The sequence below is a fragment of the Corvus hawaiiensis genome, chromosome 18 (assembly GCF_020740725.1).
Source record: "Corvus hawaiiensis isolate bCorHaw1 chromosome 18, bCorHaw1.pri.cur, whole genome shotgun sequence".
In the NCBI taxonomy this organism is placed as follows: Eukaryota; Metazoa; Chordata; class Aves; order Passeriformes; family Corvidae; genus Corvus; species Corvus hawaiiensis.
In genome coordinates this window covers 2,323,900-2,342,697 of record NC_063230.1, presented here as the reverse complement: position 1 = coordinate 2,342,697, position 18,798 = coordinate 2,323,900, and the positions used below count along the sequence as shown (strand labels likewise).

General features: G+C 54.7%; 1 protein-coding gene across 2 annotated transcripts; it reads right to left on the bottom strand.

Annotated features, from left to right (window-relative positions):
- Positions 1-365: 365 nt before the first annotated feature.
- On the bottom strand, positions 366-7,016 carry IQCD (IQ motif containing D). Of its 2 annotated transcripts, XM_048323309.1 has the most exons (5): positions 6,888-6,904; positions 5,358-6,138; positions 3,916-4,149; positions 1,682-1,753; positions 366-762 (listed from the first exon to the last, which is right to left on the bottom strand). In XM_048323309.1, the coding sequence occupies exons 2-5, from the start codon at positions 5,943-5,945 to the stop codon at positions 490-492; spliced, it is 1,167 nt and encodes a 388-aa protein (XP_048179266.1). In that variant the 5' UTR covers positions 5,946-6,138; positions 6,888-6,904; the 3' UTR covers positions 366-489. The 2 variants fall into 2 exon arrangements, with proteins under 2 accessions (XP_048179266.1, XP_048179267.1); XM_048323310.1 differs by lacking the exon at positions 1,682-1,753 and having other exon boundaries at positions 5,358-7,016.
- Positions 7,017-18,798: the final 11,782 nt, after the last annotated feature.

The window sequence follows — 18,798 nt, the reverse complement described above, 5'->3', positions numbered from 1 at the left end:
TACCAACTTCTCAACGTCTCACAGATCCTGGCATTTCTTGTGGCTGCCAAGAAGGGAACACACCTTCCTTGGGCATATCTGAGGGGAGAGGGGCCTCTGCTCTCTCCTGGGAAGGGAGGCTGCAAGGAAGGGCCTTAAAGTCAGGAGTGGGCTGTCAAATCCACATAAGCAGGACTTGACAGGATATGGGGAAATGGCCTCAAGTTGTACCAAGAGAGGTTTATATTAAATATTAACAAAGCTTTTTTCATGGAAAGGGTCCTAAAGCCCTGGGACAGACTGCCAGGGGGAGTGGTAGAGTCACCATCCCTGGAAGCGTTCATAAAACATGTGGATGTGGCACTTGAGGAATTGGGTTAGTGGTGAACATGGTGGTACTGGCTTGACTCGATGATCTTAAAAGTCTTTTCCAACCTTAAAAATTCAATGCTTTTATCTGGAAGAGCTCAGACACAGCAGTTTTGCCAGGGAGAGAAAAGATTTATGGCTTTATTTCTTGCCCCTGCCCTTGCCCTTGCCCTTCTTCAGTTTTGACTTGTAGATGGACCGCACCAAGTAGCCTTTCCAGAAGGCCTGGATGTAGGTGGCAGCATCGTTCCTCCTGGCAGCTTCCCGTGCAGCTTCCTCTGCCTTCTCCTTAAGCATCCTGCGCTCCTCCTCAATCTCAGTATACTCCTGGAGCAGCAGAGCGTGTTTCTCCATCAGCAGGGCCAGCTGGGCCTTCTCCTCGTTGTAGACAGCCTCCACCTCCTCATACGTGGCCTGGCAGGACAGCAGGGATCAGGGACAGCAGGTAGCAGCTCCTCCCCACATTCCCAGCTGAGGGTCCTGAAACCCATCCCAAAGCCATGGAACCTCAACTGGTTGGAGCCTTTCCAAAGGGATTCAAAAGGAAGGCATATGCCCAGTACCCAGGGAGTTTCATGAGGTGCTGGGTCCCTTGATGCTCCCCTGAAAAATGCTCCCACAATGGAAGATTTGGGGAACCAGGAGTGTGGAGGTGGGTCTGCCTTGACAAATTCTGCCCCAAACATGGGGCTTCTGCTTCTCCACAGAGAAGGAAACAAAAATAATCCCATTTTTAAACATTTGACAGGGGGATCATTCCTTACAATTAGCAGCAGCTTTCAGGCCCTTCCCTGCATTTTGCTCTGTTAGGAATCCAGCAGCTTTCATCCAACCCCATAAATACTAGAAGAACAGGAAAGCCACAGGGGCCTTCCCAGAGACAAGTTTTGGGGGTGCTGATGTGACCCTCAGCCTGTTACGGCTCAGCTGGGTGCAGGCTGTTGGGTTCCTTAACACCCAGCACATCCCCCAAAGATCCAGCAGGAACAAGAGCAGGATTTGGACACCAGGTAGGGCCACAGGGATTGAGGATTGGAGCAAAACTGAAAAACCCGTTTCCTGGCATCAGGTGGACATCACTGGCAGAACATGGTGACCCATTTGCCCTCAGATAATGTGGGATTTAGCAGTGGATGTAACTTTTCCTAAAGCCAAAGCAGCAGAGGACTCCTGGACATGCAGGCAGGACGAAGATCCCTTTCCTGTAGTTCATGTGGATGCAGAACTGCCTCTCATTTCCATGGCCTCCTGGGTAAGAGCCAGGTGTCCCTTTGGACAGAAATCTACCTGAGCAAATCGCCTCATGGCAGAGCAAAGCACTTAAAGCCAATACCTGTTTTTCTGCCATGTCTGTGTCATATTTCTGGACCCATTTCTCAGTTTCCCTCTCTGTTTTGCACTTTTTCTGAAACACAAAACAAGATCAGATCCTTGCAGACATCTGAGGTCTGGTAAGAAGTATCCTGAGTGAGAAAACAGGGAAGCTTTGACCCCCAGCATCATTTATATCTGAGTATTACACCTCCTCCCGTGACAAGCTTCCCTCAGCTGACACATTTGTGGTTTGCCCTGGTTTGAGGATTCTCCTGGGACATTCTCAAAGGGCTTTATTTGGTTTACAGCATGGAACTGGGGGGCTGAACAGCACTGGGAAGTTGCTTTCTGCAGGAGGAAATGAACGTGTCTGATGGAATGTGGCAAGTCATCAACAAATTGAGGCAACCAGCCTGAAACTGAAGCAAGAGAGAACTGCAAAACATGAATGTGGGACAGAAAGTACTCAGAAGATGGTGTCTTTTAAAATAAAGAGATATTTCTGGCTGTAAAACAGTTTAGCAGTGGCTGTACTGCTGTATAACCTGGGGCAGTTTACCTCCAGCTCTGGATGTGTGCTCTGTGGAATCATTCCTGCTCCATTTCCTGTGCGGCACTGCCCCAGGATGTCCCAAGGGCTCCCAGGCCATCATGAGGTCCCACCTGACCTATTTAGACCACAAGTACAACTTGTACTTGCTGAGGAAAGGAGGCCTCTGTGGTCAGCAAATGCATCTGCCCGAGTGCTGGAATGAGCTGAGCTCTCCACAGGCAGCCCTGCTGTGGCAGGAACTGCAGCAGGAGCTGCCTCACACACCCACTCTGCCAAAGATTCTGGGGGTTGTACCGCAGCTCTGCCTTGGGTTTGATGCTTTGTCAGTGCCCAGCCCTCCATGCTGTACCCCCCAATGCAAGAGTGACGGATGCCCCATCACCACATGGGCTTCCTGCCCATGGGAGGTTGTGCTGGTTTGGAGATAGTACCCAGGATGAGCAAAATTAGAAGAAAAGTGCCCTTTTTCCAGTTCTCAGTTCTCTGTGTCACCAGCATGTTCTGCTCAGGGCCTGCTGCTCCCGTTCCTCCTCTTGTATCTGCTCAGCCCTGGGGACAAGGACTTTGGAGTGCTGGTGGCTGAGGGCTGGCCATGCCTCAACCCTGAAATCTCCTAAGCCCTGGGAAGCAGGGGAGGGGGGATTCTGCCCCACCTGCAGAGCTGCCCCAGCCCTGGGGCCTAGCACAGGAAGCCCCTGGAGCTGCTGGAGGAGTCCAGAAGAGGCCAAGGAGCTGCTCCCAGGGCTGGAGCCCCTCTGCTCTGGAGCCAGGCTGGGAGAGCTGGGGCTGCTCACCTGGAGAGGAGAAGGCTCCAGGGAGAGCTCAGAGCCCCTTGCAGGGCCTAAAGGGGCTCCAGCAGAGCTGGAGAGGGACTTGGGACAAGGGATGGAGGGACAGGACACAGGGAATGGCTTCCCACTGCCAGAGGGCAGGGATGGATGGGAGATTGGGAAGGAATTGTTCCCAATAGGAGGAGGGAGGAGGATGGAGAGGCCCTGGCACAGGGTGCCCAGAGCAGCTGTGGCTGCCCCTGGATCCCTGGAAGGGTTCCAGGTCAGGTTTGACAGGGCTTGGAGCACCCTGGGAGAGTGGAAGGTGTCCCTGCCCATGGAAGGAGGGTGGAATGGGATGGGCTTTAAGGTCCCTTCCCACCCAAACTATTCTGGGATGATTCTATGAAATCACATTTCCCCCTCTTTTAGCCCAACCTGACTCCTTGGCTTGTCTATTCTGCCAAGCTGGGCAGAGCAGGACCTGCTGAGCCCTCAGCATCAGCCCCTTTCTACCTTGAACACTGAATCAGCTCTAAAAGATGCCTTTCTACCAGGCCCATATTGTGTTTGCTCTGCTCCCCCTACAGCAGATCCCTGGTTTCTCACTATCCCACACCTGTCCTGCTCCAGCCTTGCTGCCCTGAGCTCTGCCCAGTGTCACAGCACAGCGTGAAGGTGTTCCCAGAGCCAAGGCAGCCAGCAGGAGCAGGACCTGTGACAGGCTCTGTCCCTGCTGTCGCTGCAGGGCTGCTTTCCACTGGAATCAGCAGAGCATGAGGACAGGGCGGGTGTGCTCTGACAAACACCATGTGCACCCTGCCAGGAACGAGCAGGGACCAAGGAACTCCTTGCAGCAGCCAGGAGCCAGAGCTGACAGCTCTGCAAACAGGCTTAAACCTCCTGTCCCAGAGCTTTCCTCCCCTTTACCTTCCTGAGAACCAGCTCTGAGGCTCGATGCTCCAGCACCAGTGCTTTGAACTGTGCTCTCAGGCGCAGAACATCCTGCTCCAGCCTGGCACACATGTCCTGGGAGGCTTTCTCATCCTCTTTTTGCTGCTTTTCCCCTTCCTTTGTGATCTGCTGGATGTCAGCCTTGCACTCCTTGGTCAGATTTTCCATGCTGCTTTTGAGGTTTTCAATCTTTTTGTCCTTGCTGTTAATCTAGACCAGAAGACAAGAGGAATACCTTTGGGAACTGCTCCTGAGGCATAAGGTGGGCAGGAGAAGAAAGAACCTTGTAAAGGCAGAGGAGATCCAAGAAGGAACCCTCAGGAGCCTGCTCGGGTAGCACCAAGGACCTGCCACTGCCAGCTGAGGGAAGAGTTAGATTTACACAGGAGCTTTGGAAACGTTCCCCTGGCTCCTCTGGAAACCTGTTAGTAAAGGCACAGAGTGAACAAACCACGCCGAGCCCCACTGGCACTGCCACCTGAGGCGCAGCCAAAACAGATTCCCTGGAGCAGCCCTGTAGCTCCCTCGAGGGCTGGGCTCCAAGTGACTGTCTGGGGGACACAGCTCAGGGAGGGAGATCCCCAGCTGGGATCAGTGAAACAGATTTATTCACCATGTCCTGGACAAGCTGCCAAATTGCACATAAAAATCTCAAGTGTCTCGATTCCTAGAACTCCAAGGAGCAGAGGGAAAGGGGAAAGCAGGCCCTTGGCTCTGCCAGCAGTGAGTGCAGGACAAAACCTTCTCAGCCAACCTTCTCTTGCAGGGAAGAGAAAGAGAAGCACAGGCAGAAAACAAAGGATTGTTGTCAGGAGCTCTGGGCTTGGCACAGCCCACAGGCTGGGAAAGTGCCTGGGAAGTACCCAGTCAATTATCTGCACCTCAGCTGCAGATAAAATTAAAGATTCATGTAATTCATGTAATCACTGATTAATCACAAATGCTCCAAGGCAGCTGTTAGAGTTGGGAGTCACAGAAATGTTGATTTTAAGCAAGAGTGAAGACAGAGCAGATATTAAAAATGGATTTTAATCAGAGCAATCCCTCCCTGTAATGACTTTTCATTCTTTCAGCAGCAGGGAATGAAGCAGCTAGCACTCTCACCCTGCCAGGATACCACCACAGCAGTTTGTGCCTGTCCTGACACTCCTCTGGAACTCAGGGACTTATGTTGTTTAAGGTGGCTGGTGACAACAGGTTCAAAACATGCCAAATTCGAGTTTTTTAAAAAATCAAGCATGCAATAAGCCCTTTTCATTATATTTTGCAAGAAAAATATTAATTTTGAGTTTAAGATCTGGTTTAGAAAGGATTTCTGAAACTTGCTCTTTGGGAACTGCAATAAAGGGATCAGTTTTTAGTTACCAAAGTTTTGCTCCAGTAACACTGTTGGAAAACACATTCCCACAAGATCATACCTCCTCATCTCGAGTCTGGATGGCTGCTTCCAGCTCTGCCTGTAGAGCTGAGATAGTTTCCGTGTTTTTCTCAATCCGGAGGGAAGTGTCTTCCATGAATTGAATCTTTTCCTTCTCTTCATCAGGACTGGTCAGGAGCCTCTCAAGTGTGAAATCCCGGAACTCCTTAAAGGCTTTGATAAACACATCAGCTGGTGACTGTCTCACCCAAACTTCGTATTTCAGTCCATGGTAAAGCAAGGGGTTGGCCAGGAAGAGCCTCAGGGTGTTTCTCAGGGAACATTTCAGGCGTTGCTCCACAGCTCTCCTTCTCTCCTCATCTCCAGGGCTGGTGAGCAGGTCCTGTATTTCCACTGAAAGCTTCTGAAGCTCCAAAAGGCTGCTTGTGATCTCAGGTCCCAGCATCCTAGCAAACCTCTCCAGGGAGCCAATAATCCGTGGGATCAACCTGGTGATCTCCAGCTTGACAACGGCCTCGTCAAAAACAGTTAGGATTCTTTCTGTCTCTGTGCTATCAGGCTTTAACTGGCGTGGATCTAACACCTTCATGACACTTAATGGGATCCCTGCCTTCCTTGGAGTTGCCATGACCTTCACCAAGGTTCTTTGCTTCACGAGGATGCTTGGAATGCAGCTGGATCCCTGTTGCCATGGATTCAGTTAAACACCAGTGGGCTGGGTGGTTTGAGGTTTAGAAAAGACACAGCAGCTCTTACACAAGGCGAGACTGGAAGAAAATCAAGGTCCCTGTGCTGCTGCTGTCACGTAATCTCCCTTCTCTCTAAAAGGAAAACACGGGGACAGCATCAGAGAAACAATGTAAATTGGGAAAACATGAGAGTTCGAGATTATGCTGGAGTTCTCTCTGCGTCTGGGCAGGGGGTCAGGACATCGGGTTGTGGATTAGAGTTGGTCTCCGTCCCAAAGTAGCTGTCAAACACCCATGGGAAGGGGGTGATGGATTCCTGGCTTTAAAGGGTGGTGGGGAGGAAGCTCCCAACAGCTTCTGAGTAGCAGCTGAGGTGGAGCAGCACAAGCTGCAGCTCTGCAGTCCCCAGAGGGGTCTGGAGAGGGGCTTGGACAGCCCTGGGGCCACCTGGGAGGGAAGGGGAGGGCTCCCAGTGGGAAACCTCTATGGGAAACCTCTACCCTTCCAGGCCTGTCCAGGCCAGAGGGATGAGGTGGGAGAGGGGATCTGGCAAGACTGGCAGGGACAGGGGAAGAGGAGGAGAGAGGGAGGGGATGGGGACAGCTGTAGCGGGGGGCCCGACAGGGAGTTTAAAGGAAGTGAAGGGTCCCCTCGGTGTGGGTTTGGGACAGCGGGAGGACCCAGGGCCCCCGTCTGAGGGGTGATTCGCGGTGGGGAGGACCCCCGTGTGAGGGGCGGGCAGCTCGGGGGCCGGTGCGGGAGGATCCGGGGAGCCTATGGGACCAGCGGCCCTGGGACATCCCGGGGGTGGGACGGGGTGTCTCAGGAGTCGGCTACTGGGAGATGCCGGCTCCGGGTGACCTCCACCCTCTGCAGCGCACTCAGTTCCGATTCCGGCCCCGATCCCGATCCCGATCCCGATCCCGGTCCCGATCCCGGTCCCGGTCCCGGTCCCGGTCCCGGTCCCGATCCCGGTCCCGATCCCGGTCCCGATTCCGGTCCCGATCCCGGTCCCGCCGTCAGCGCCTCCCGTTGCCAGGCGACCAGAGGGGGCGGGGCCTTTCCCGGCAGTTTTTGGCGAGTGACGGTGGCCCCGCCCCATCGCTTGATTGGCAGCGCCGCTGTCCAATGAGGAGTCCCGCGGCGGCGACTGCTACGGGAGGGGCTGTCATGGCGGCCGGGGGGGCTGTGAGGGGTGGGGGTGAGAGAGAAGAGGCGTCTCGTTCGCTCAGGGCTCCCCTGCCCTGTATTCCTGAGAGCAGGACAAATAACCCGAGGAATAAACTTTACCCCCCCAAGGTCATGTCTGCCAGTCGCTGGTCAGCCCAGTGGGTGTCCAGGAGCCCCGAAGGAGCTGTTCTGAAACATCAGAACGCAAGAGAGTTCCCCTAAGCCGCACTGTTAACGTGACTGGTTTTACAGGGCCATAAAAGTGATAATGAAGCTCAGCTGATGAAGATGTGATGTTGTACAGGCTGAGTTAATTGGTTACCTGTGAGTTAATGACGTCTGCGAAGTACATGATGGCCCCCTGAACGCTGCAGTGTAGCCATGCCCTCGCCCTCTGCCCAGGCAGTGACATGGATGCCCTCGGGAGAGGAGGATTTGGTTTACAGCAGGAAACATGGCAAAATGCTGAATGCCAGCCCGTGCTCACAGTGATGCCAGCTCTGTCCCTGGCAGGAGCTGGCACAGAGCAGTGGTGGGGTGGCCGTGCCCTCACGGTCAGCCTTGTCCTGGGTCCCAGCCTTTCCTGGCCCGAGCAGCACCTTTACTTCTGTGCAGGGAGTGTCCAAGTCCATGAATTAATCTGCAGTGCCCACTGCTCACACATTCCCAGCTGCTTCCCTACACAAAGCAAATGAGGGGCTGGTGGTGGGAGATGTAGTGGGACCACCAGGGCAGGGCTTTCTGGCCTGGCACTGGTGAGGATGAATGAGGGGACACTTGGCCTTCCTGCCCACCTGGGCATATCTGGTACCATCTCCAGCACCCCCAGGTCATTTTCCTCCAGGCTTATTAGCTGGAGCATGACCTGCATGTGGGTTCCCTCCTGCCCTGAGTGGCTCAGCCAAAGGACTGATTGGAATCAATACCGGGATTGAGTGTGATGGCGAATCTGGGTTTGGGTCCACCCCAAGGTGGGACATGTCCAGCCCACTGTGGGACGAAGGAGCAGCTGAAACTGCAAGTCTGGGCCAGGCTGTCCCGTAGCCTCCAGGGAAAGCACTGACCTGCCCAGGAACAACTTCTCAGGCTCTAATTTGGCAACTGGGATCACACCGGATCTAAATCCAGAAGATTCGTGATTTCCTGGCTGCACTCTGATTGAGAGTCATGGGATTTAAGCACAGCAGAGCTGTGATTTGAGGTTACAAAGGGATGTGCTGTCCATTGGATATGTCCCTCACAGAGCTCATCATAGCACAGAGAACAGCCCTTGAGACATGGAGAACTGCTGCCTTTCCTGACAAGGACATCAGAAGGGATCCCTGACCCCCCTGAAAGGCTGCCACATGCCCTGCAGATATTTTGGCAATGAAATCCATCATGAAAAGAATGTCTTTTTATTTCCAAAGTTGAGGAGTGTCCTGATTGCTTTGTCTGAAATGTGCCACTGCTCTCCAAGAAATGCAGACTTGGAATTCCTGACAGCCACGATGGAGATGGGATCCACTGGCCAGCGACTGTCACCAGAGTCCCCTGTGTCCCAGTGTGCACAGCCTGCTCAAAGGGACAGCAAGTCCTTAGGACATCCAGGGAGAGAGGAGGAAAAGGGTGGAGCCATGGGTCGCATCCAAACCTCCTCTAAAGTAGGAAAGACTGTGGATCACTGCTGCTCCCTCCTGGATCTGGGTAATTACAGGCATTCCCATCTTGCAGGAGGAGATGGGGTGATGACACACGTTCAGAGCAGCCCCGACTTGTCCTGCAGCTCCACACACTGCTCCAGGCCAGCAGCAGCTCTTCAGCCAGGAAGAAAACCAGGTCAGTTTGGGAGCTGGGTGAAACATCACCGAACCTGCGTCAATCCCACCTCATCCAGGATGTAGAAAAACCTCAGATCCATCCTCAAACAATTCCCTGCACCCAAACCCACCAGACTGCATCACTGCCTGAGCCAGAGGTGCCCAAGAATCCAAAGTATGTGGGGCAGATCTGAGCGGGGAAGGGAGAGCCGGGAGCCCCTGGTAGAGCCTGGGCACACCGTCCCCCACAGTTTGAATCCAGCTGCGTTCCAACAGCAGGGCTTTGTGACAGATACCTGAACACCAGAGACTTCCCTGGCCCCAGCTGGCTTCACCCACCATCCAAATTCCTCTCCAGGTGCTGAATCCCACTCCTCTGCAGCAAAGGGAAGCACAGCTCAGAGCGTGGGAGCTGGCTGGCCAATCCTCTTGGAAAACCATGATCCACCCCAGCTTGGTTTGCCCAAATAATCTCCCTGTTCCTGCTACCACCCACCCCTGCGTGGGACCTGGGAAGGGACATCAAGGAGGGGGATGATTTAAAGTGATTGCAAAATGATGGTGAAAGAGCAGAAGCACACAATGAAGCCTTGCTGCAGGCAACAGCACCCCAACCTGTCACTGCAGGGACAGTCCCCTCCTGCCACCATCCTTTGGCTGCAGCCTTGCATTGTGCTCTGCTGGGAACATGGAGCTGGCACCACACCAAGCCCTGGAGGAATCCACAGGGCCAACTGATCCCTGACCACATCCTGCCTGCAGCTTTGGCTGCTGTTCCCTCATTCCCATGTCATGCTGTCAGTGGGATGACTGCATCCATATCCTGAACAGGTGGGAAGGAGTTTGCACTGCCCTGTCCCCCAGAGCCTGTCAGAAAGGCCCAAGCAGGGCATAGAGAAACCAGGGAGTCCCTGCAGTACAGAGTTTGCTGAAGGGATGAGTGTAGCGGGGTTGGTGTAAGCTCTGAGCTAAAGGACCCAATAAGGAAAACAGGAGGGCTGGAGGTGCTGGGCTGGCTCTGAGAGCACCAGGCTGGAGCTGGGTGGCAGGAGCTGGAGTGTAGAGGGACACAGAGCTGTGGGCAGCTGTGGCACAGGAAAATGTCCTTGGGGCTGTTAGGCCACTGAGACCAAAGTGTGTGAGTTTGGTCCTAATCTATCTGTTGAGGCCAAGCCTCAAATCCTGTGTCCAGTTCTGGGACCCTCCTGACAAGGGACCTGGAGGGGCTGGAGCATGTCCAGGGAAGGGAACGGAGCTGGGAAGGGGCTGGAGCCCCAGGAGCGGCTGAGGGAGCTGGGAAAGGGGCTCAGCCTGGAGCAAAGGAGGCTCAGGGGGGACCTTGTGGCTCTGCACAAGTCCCTGACAGGAGGGGGCAGCCGGGGGGGTCGGGCTCTGCTCGCAGGGAACAGGGACAGGAGGAGAGGGAACGGCCTCAGGCTGGGCTGGGGAGGGTCTGGTTGGACATTGGGAACGTTTCCTCATGGAAAGGGTGGTCAGGCATAGGAAAGGGCTGCCCAGGGCAGTGGTGGAGTCCCCATCCCTGGAGGGATTTAACAGCCCTGTGGATGTGGCACTTGGGGACAGGGGTCAGTGGTGGCCTTGGCAGTGCTGGGGAATAGTTGGACTTGAGGATCTCAGAGGGCTTTTCCAAATTTAATGATTCTGTGATTCCATGAGCAGCAAGTCACAACCTCCATCTCCTAGGCAAAAGCCCGCTGCTTCCTGGCTCTGCCGAGTGGGAACACGCGGGGCTCGATCAGCACCGACACCCAGCCCTGCAGAGCCGGGCCCGGGGTGTGCCAACACCCACAGCCTGCCCTGGGGAACGGTCCAGCTCCAGCAGCTCCAGGGGCTTCAAGGCCACAAGGCTGGGGAGGCAGCAAGGAGATGGCGAAAGGCATCACCCAGGCTTGGGGCTCTTCATCCCAGGGGTGCTGCTGCGTGCCAGGGCTGACTGCCATGGGAATGCTGGGATCAAGGACAGCACCGAGCTGGGGGACCGGAGAAACTGGTGACAGGCTTCTCCCAGCACGGGGAGCACGGGGAGGGGCTCAGAGGGGCTGGGCTCTGTAACCTCCACAACAGAGGAGCTCTGTTAGAGCCCTGCAGCCCCTCTGCTTCCACAGCAAGGAGGGGGACCCATCTCCTGCTCCCCCTGGGGTGCTGCTGCATGCCAGGAACCACTCAGGGACTCCCCTGGTGTGCAGGGTGGGTCCTGCTTGGTTCTAAACCAGGCCTTTTCCCACAGCATCTTCCCACAAGGAAAACCCCAGGGGTGGCCAGCATGGGTCACCCCTGGGTGACAACCTCCAGGCTCCTCTCTGAAAACTTCTGGCATTATTTTCTTTTTGCCATTTTGTTGTTATTCATCTCAATACATCTCTTCTTGGGTTTCAGTCACCAAGCCAGCTGGTGTAGGTGGACACCAGCCTGGCACTGGTGCCTTCATGACCAGAGATGTTCCCTGCCTGCCCTGTCCAGCAGCTGTCACAGTGAATCATGGAATGGTTTGGGTTGGAAGAGATCATCCAGTTCACCTGGTGAACAGCAAATCCCCATTTTCCTGGACAAACCCAGCAGGCAGAAACTGAGAGCAAGAAGGAAGAGTCTGTCCATGGAGAGGAAAGGATGCAGGGCAGATTTATCACAGGTGGGAGGATGAGAGACAACAAGAAGGTGCCTTAAATACTCAGGAGAAGCAAGACTTGATAGATCTGTGGTTTGAAGCCAATTCAGGTGCCAAACTCTGATTTTCCGTGGAGTGTTTCTAGAGCCTTGCAGCACCTGAATTGTATCTATGGAGAGGTTAGGGGAAAGTTTGGTGTTTCTTTAAATAATAGTCTTAACAGTAAATGGAGTATTCATTGCCAAGACCTGATGGCTGCTGATTTTTGAGCACTGAGGTGTGACTTGCCTGTGCTGTCCTGGTGCCTGAGCTACACCTTTCCCATCAGTTTTGAGAATCCCTTTCAGAAATCACAGCTAAGGGGCACAGCTTGAAGGTACCAAGCATTTTTCAATTCAGTGAAGGAAACACTTGACTGAGGATGTGACAACAATCTTCCAAGGTCCAATTGTTCCCTCAAGGTCACTGGGAAGCATGAAAAATAAGCAGCTTCATTTCAAGCAGACAAGGTTTATGTTATGAAATCCGACACTGTCATGGTGGCTGGAAAACCAGGACACAGTGTCATGGAATACACAGGGAAGCCACAAGGGTCATCGAGTCCAGCCCCTGGCCCTGCCCAGGACACCCCAACAACCCCACCCTGGGCATCCCTGGCAGCGCTGTCCAAACGCTCCTGCAGCTCTGGCAGCCTCGGGGCTGTGCCCATTCCCTGGGGAGCCTGGCCAGTGCCAAGGAAAAACTCCATCCCTTTCACATCGCTTTCCCACTGCCTCACAGGAAAGCAGTCCTTTGAAGAGGTGTTTCATTCCTGAAGCTGCGTCACTGCTCCCTCCCATCCCAGGCTCTCCAACCACCCCATTCCCGTCGATTTAAAAGGGCAGCAACACCAGAATGATCGCGCTGGTTTATTGCTGTAAAAGCAGCCTTGACTTCCTAAAGTTTCTGTGTGCTGGAAGCCGCGGCCGGAGCCGGGGCACGGCCTGCAGGAGGAGCTCTCTGGCCGTGTCTCTTGGTTGCTTTTTTGTCGGCAGCTCCCGCCTGTTCCGAAGGCTTCGCTTCATCCGCAGGCAAACGGGAGGTGGGAGCCGGCATCTTCCCATTCCTGCGATCAAACACTTCCAGGCACTTCTTAAAGTGTTCCTCTGTCTTCTTCCTCAACGCCATCTTTCTCTCCTGTTCTTTCAAAAACTGTTGCTTTAAGTGTTTGTGGAGACGATGAGTTTTCTTTTTGGCCTCATCAAAACTTTTTACCTTTGTGAGAGTAAACATGAGATCTTATTGCCACTCTTCTACCATGAAATAAAGAATTCCAAAATGGTGCTTGTCTTCGGGAATAGACACATCCCACCAAATCCCTCACTATGCCCAAGGTGATCTCCAAGCAAAAAGCTCCAGTATGCATAATCACAGAATCATGGAATGGTTTGGGCTGGAAGGGACCTTAAAGCTCATCTTGCTTCAATCCACAGGGACACCTTCCACCTGACCAAGTTGTTCCAAGCCCCATCCAGCCTGGCCTGAAACACTGCCAGAGATCCAGGGGCAGCCACAGCTGCTCTGGGCAACCTGTGCCAGGCCCTTCCCACCCTCACGGGGAAGAATCTCTTCCCAATATCCCATCTAAACGTAATCTCTTCCAGGATATCATTGGAACAACATCTGAGTCCAGATTAAGTCCATGGCCAATGATGCCTGTAGCTTATTCCAAACCACAGGTGACTTGGAGATAGGATATGACAGCTGTGTCCTGAGGTTAGGATGGAGACACAACCATTCATGTCAGAGGTGGCCCAAATCCAACAATTGCCTTTCCCAACCATTGGAAAGAGCCTTGGCACCCCGTCCTGATCCAGCAGGCTGAAGTCCTAAAGGCCTCCTTGTGCTACAGGGGGCCATGAGCCTTGTCCTGGGGAGAGGAGACCTCACCTTCTCCTCCAGGACGTGCAGCTTATGGGCACAGGTGGAGCCACTTAAGGTGGGCAGGGGGTAGTCCAAGTCCAGGTCCCAGTCTGCAGGGCTGCTCTGGGCAAGAAAGGGCTTTGTGTCAGAGGCCCACAGACCTGCTCCCAGAGTGTGAGGGGCCCCCAGCCCCGTATGAGGATCCCCCAGCCCGGTGTGAGGGTTCCCCAGCCTGGTGTGAGGGTTCCCCAGCCCCAGGGCAGTGTGAGGGTTCCCCAGCCTGGTGTGAGGGTTCCCCAGCCCCAGGGCAGTGTGAGGGTTCCCCAGCCTGGTGTGAGGGTTCCCCAGCCCCAGGGCAGTGTGAGGGTCCCCCAGCCCCAGGGCAGTGTGAGGGTCCCCCAGCCCTGCACCGGGGCCTGACGATCTGCTGGCTCTGGGGCGGTGCGAAGATGGTGATGCGAGGCCGTGTTCGGCCCTGCTCCTCCATGACCCTCTGTCTCTGCTGGTGGTGGTCAGTTGTCGTCATGGTGACCTTGACAGGTGGACTGTCAGATGTCACCTCCAAACTCTACCTCAGTGACACAGTGGTCCCAACAGCTGCTCCTGCCCTTCACCCACTGCACCAGCATCATCCTCGATGTCTGCCTGCAGTAGTGACCACCCTCTGTCCTGACATGGAGCACCTGCATGTCACCATGATGGACACCCCCACCGCCTGCATCTCCAGCTGCTGGGCTCAGTGACAGCCGGGATCCACAGCGTGGGGACACACAGGGGTGAGTCAGTCCCTATGGCTGCTTGGCCTGATGGAGCACCGCTCCCTCTCCCCAGTGGGAATAGAATCATGGAATCATGGAATCATGGAATCATGGAATGGTTTGGGCTGAAAGGGACCTTAAAGCTCATCTTGTTCCACCCCCTGCCATGGGCAGGGACACCTCCCACTAGCCCAGGCTGCTCCAAGCCCCAATGTCCAACCTGGCCTGGAACATTGCCAGGGATGTGCAGGCAGCCACAGCTTCTCTGGGCACCCTGTGCCAGGGCCTCCCCACCCTCACAGAGAACAATTTCTTCAAAACATCCAATCAAAACCTACTCTCCTTCAGTTTGAAGCCGTTTTTCCTTGTCCTGTCCCTCCAGGTCCTTGTGCAAAGCCTCTCTTCATCTTTCTTTCTCTCTCCATCTTTCTTGCTGGCTCCCTTCAGGTACTGGAAGGCTGTAATTAGGTCACCCTAAAGCCTTCTCTTCTCCAGACTGAGCTACCCCAATTCTCTCACAGCAGAGCTGCTCCATCCCTCTGATCATCTTGGTGCCTCCTCTGGACTCTCTCCAGCAGCTCCAGGTCTTTCCTGTGCTGGGCCCCAGGGCTGGGGCAGCTCTGCAGGTGGGGTCTCACCTGAGCAGGGCAGAGGGGCAGAATTCCCCCTCCCCTGCCGCCCACACTGGGGATCAGCCCAGCACACGGTGGCTTTCTCCGAGGTCAAATCCTGCCATCCCATCATTAAGCCCAACAGCAGCTCCTGGCAGCAAGGTCAGGCCAGTGCAAAGATCAGCATCAGCAGATCCAGATGCTCAGCTCTCCGGCCGGGATGGTGGCCCATGTTGATGGAAATGAAGTAGGAGAAACGCTGCTGCTCTGAGTACAAATGAGCTGTTGTGACCTCTTGGCAAGAAATCCAGGGAAAGCCAGCAGCAGTTCTTCCAGATCCATGCTGGAGCACTGAAAATAAACTCACATCTGAGGAGCTGGAACATGAAGTCTGTGCTGCTGAAAGTACAGAGGATTTGAGATAGCCCAGCAAGTAGTAAATTTTACTATCAATAAAATCAGCACAGCTTTCACATCTCATTTGTACCAGGGCCCTGACAGGGACTCCGAGATCACCACGTGCTCAGGGAGTGTTGTTTTATTCCAGCACAAACTGTGCTGCTGAGGCAGGTCAGCAACTTGCTGTGAGTCAGGAGACTTGGAATGTCACCAACACTTGTTTTTCCTAACTGGGATACAGCTATGGGATTTGAGACAGCAACTCAAAGTCCCGTCATCTGCTGCCTTCCAGAGAGGGAAGGAAGAGCACAGGCTCTGGCGTCTCTGGTTGGGAGAGACCCAAAGATGTCACAACCCTTTCTCTTACCTCACCTGATTGCCACAACTGTTTTTCAGGAGATGCCTTGGGAGATCCATGGTTATTGTCCCTGCCCATGGCAGGATGTTGGAATGAGATGAACTTTAAGGTCTCTTCCAACCCAAATCATTCCATGTCTTATGATTTGAGCAAGCTGCTCCTTGCTTGTGAAGAACCCCATTCCTTGGTGGGGTCCCACAGCCCCAACAGATGTGAGGGGTTGGAGCCAGGTGGGGGTCAGGCTCTTCTCCCAGGGGACAAGAGACAGGACAAGGGAGATGGTCTCAAGTTACACCAGGGGACATTTAGGTTGGATATTAGGGGAAAATTCTTCACAGAAAGGGTAGTAAGGCATTGGAACAGGCTGCCCAGGGTGAAGTCCCCATCCCTGTAAATGTTCAAAAAGTGTGTGGATGTGGCACCTGGGGACATGGGTTAGTGCTGACCTTGGCAGTGCTGGGGCAACAGAACACTCAGTGGTCTTAAAGAGCTTTTCCAACCTTAAGCATTCCATGATTCTCTGATTCTATGACTTTAATAATGTCTTTAAGCTCCTGTGATTTAATCTTTTAGAAGCTCAGCTACTCAGCCAAGAGCCTGCTCAGTGCAGGGCAGGAGCCTGTGACACAGACAGCCAGCAGTGAAGCCAGCAGTGAAGCCACCAAATGGTTAAGGACAAAACCTGGAGGGGATTTTTGGGTGCTGGAACAGAGACTGTGGGGTTAGAACAAAGTCTGAGGGGTCATCCTGTCCATCTCTTGGCCTCCAGTCTCATTTGAGCAGCTTCAAATGTCCTCAGCTCTCTGGGCCAGGCTGTCCTACCAGGAAAAATGCAATCTTCCTACATCTACCCTAAAAAAGGCTTTGCCAAAATTCCAGCTCCATACCCGGGACAGTCCCTGACACTATTTGAGGACTGGGATGTGGTAAGTTTAAGAGCACAGCCCATGATATAATTTCCTGGCTCAGGCTGCCCAGCTTAGCAAGTGTTTTTCCCTGCTGCCTCCCGCTGCAGATCCCAAATCCCGCTGTGCCAGTGCAGTGAGCTCCCCACGGGCCCCAGGGCAACAGTTAATCCCTGTCCTGAAACAGAGATAATTTCCACCCTGTGCTCCCAGGCACACAGTAAATCCAGCCTGGATTTCCTCTCCCCTGTGTGGGCACACGCTGCTCCTGCTGCAGCGCCATCCCAGCACGTTCCATCGCCACTTTCAAGGAAGGGTTCAGCAGTGGTTCAGCAGCAGATCCAGGAGAAACCGGCTGGATGGATGTCATAACCACACTGTCCCATTGGACACGGGTTTATTTTTCCCACCTTGGACTTCCACGCTTCACCTGGAGCTCCTTGAGGGAGAGAGACTTTGAGCAAGGACCTGGAGCGACAGGACACAGGGAATGGCTTCCCACTGCCAGAGGGCAGGGCTGGATGGGATATTGGGAAGGAATTCACCCCTGGGAGGGTGGGCAGGCCCTGGCACAGGGTGCCCAGAGCAGCTGTGGCTGCCCCTGGATCCCTGGCAGTGCCCAAGGCCAGGTTGGACACTGGGGCTTGGAGCAGCCTGAGACAGTGGAAGGTGTCCCTGCCATGGCAGGGGGTGGGATGGGATGACCTTTAAGTTCCCTTCCCACCCAAACCATCTTGTGATTCCATGATACTTTGTCAGCCAGCATATCCAAGCACGTGGAGGTGCCACCCATCCCTGCTGCTGCTCAGAGCTGTGACCCTTCCTCACAAGGGGCCATCCCTCTCCATGCCCACGTGAGGGCTGTGCCCATTGTTCCCTGCTCCAGCTGGGCTGGTCCTGCCCTGTGCCAGGGGGCTGCTCTCCAGGAAGGTCCCATCTGCTCCTCTCCCACAAAACCCCATGGCTGGGATGCCTTTTCCTCATCCAGCTTGGCCAGAGCAGCACCAGACTCAGCACATGGGCAGCTGTCCCTGTGTGGTGGGTAACCCAATCCTTCCTGGGGCCGAAGCAGAGGGATAACACCAGGCTGAGATCACGGCCTGGAATACCCAGAGAGGGTCACCACACCCAGCCACCCCTCCCACCACTGCTGGGCTTTCCATGGGCAACACAACCCCCAATCCCAGCAGGAATGGGACCCCTACGACCAGCCTGGCTCCTGCCACCTCTGCATGGGGACACCCAGCCACGCTCCCTGGAGCTGCAGGGCACTGGGAGCACCATAAGGCACTGAATCCAAAGTGGAAAAAGCAAAGCCATGGATGGAGCCAGGATCCGGGCAGACCCCAGTGCCAGCAAATGAGTCAGGGGGCTGGGGGGATAGGCAGGCAGTCCCTGGGGAAGGACTCCTGAGCCAGGCCTGCCGTGGGTAGCAGGTTTGCAGGTCTCACTCCTCCCTTCCAACATTCCCCATTATGAAAAAGCCTCTGGAACGTGAGCCCAGAAAGCAAGCAGGCTCCTGGCCAGAGCAGGGGCCGTTGGCTGATAACTGCGGGCCCTTTGTGTCCTTTCTGGGATGGGCACCACTCCAGCCACACCTGGGGCACCGTGGCAAAGGTGGCAGCAGCGGTGGCACTCTGGCACACTCCGGAGAGCTGCCCGCCCCTCACTGCGTGCTGCAAGGAGCTGTTCCTCAGGTGCTGCTGGAAGCAGCCTCAAATCACTGCCCTAATAATGGGGAAAAAATCGCTGTTTGGGAAAGGGGGAGGGAACCAGTGAGGATTTTCCAGGGAAGTGGGGTTGTGCATGTGTGTTCAAGTGAGTCACCAGACTGGAGAGGGGCAGGACAAGCAACACATGGTGTGATTTTTGGGGCTGTCTGTCCAAGGCCAGGAGCTGGACTCGATGATCCTTATGGGTCCCTTCCAACTTAGGATATTCCATGATTCCATGACTCAGGGGACAGGATGCTCCAGCGTCATGCCACCCCAGGGCAGGGCAAAGCTCCCAGCCCTTTTCCAGACACTTGTGGTCAGTGACTGCTCTCCATGTCACCACATCCCTCCCGTGTCCTGTAGGGTGTCCCAGTGCCAGCCCTGGGGCTGCCAAACCGCAGCTGTCCCTGCTGGAGCTGGAGATGCTGGACACGGCTTTCCCAGGAGCTGGAACATCCTGAGACATTTCCGTGCCTCAGTTTCCTATCCTTGCACTGGGTGTTCCTCCCTTCCTTCCTTCTTGGCCAGGAGATCTCTGGGAGCCAAGGG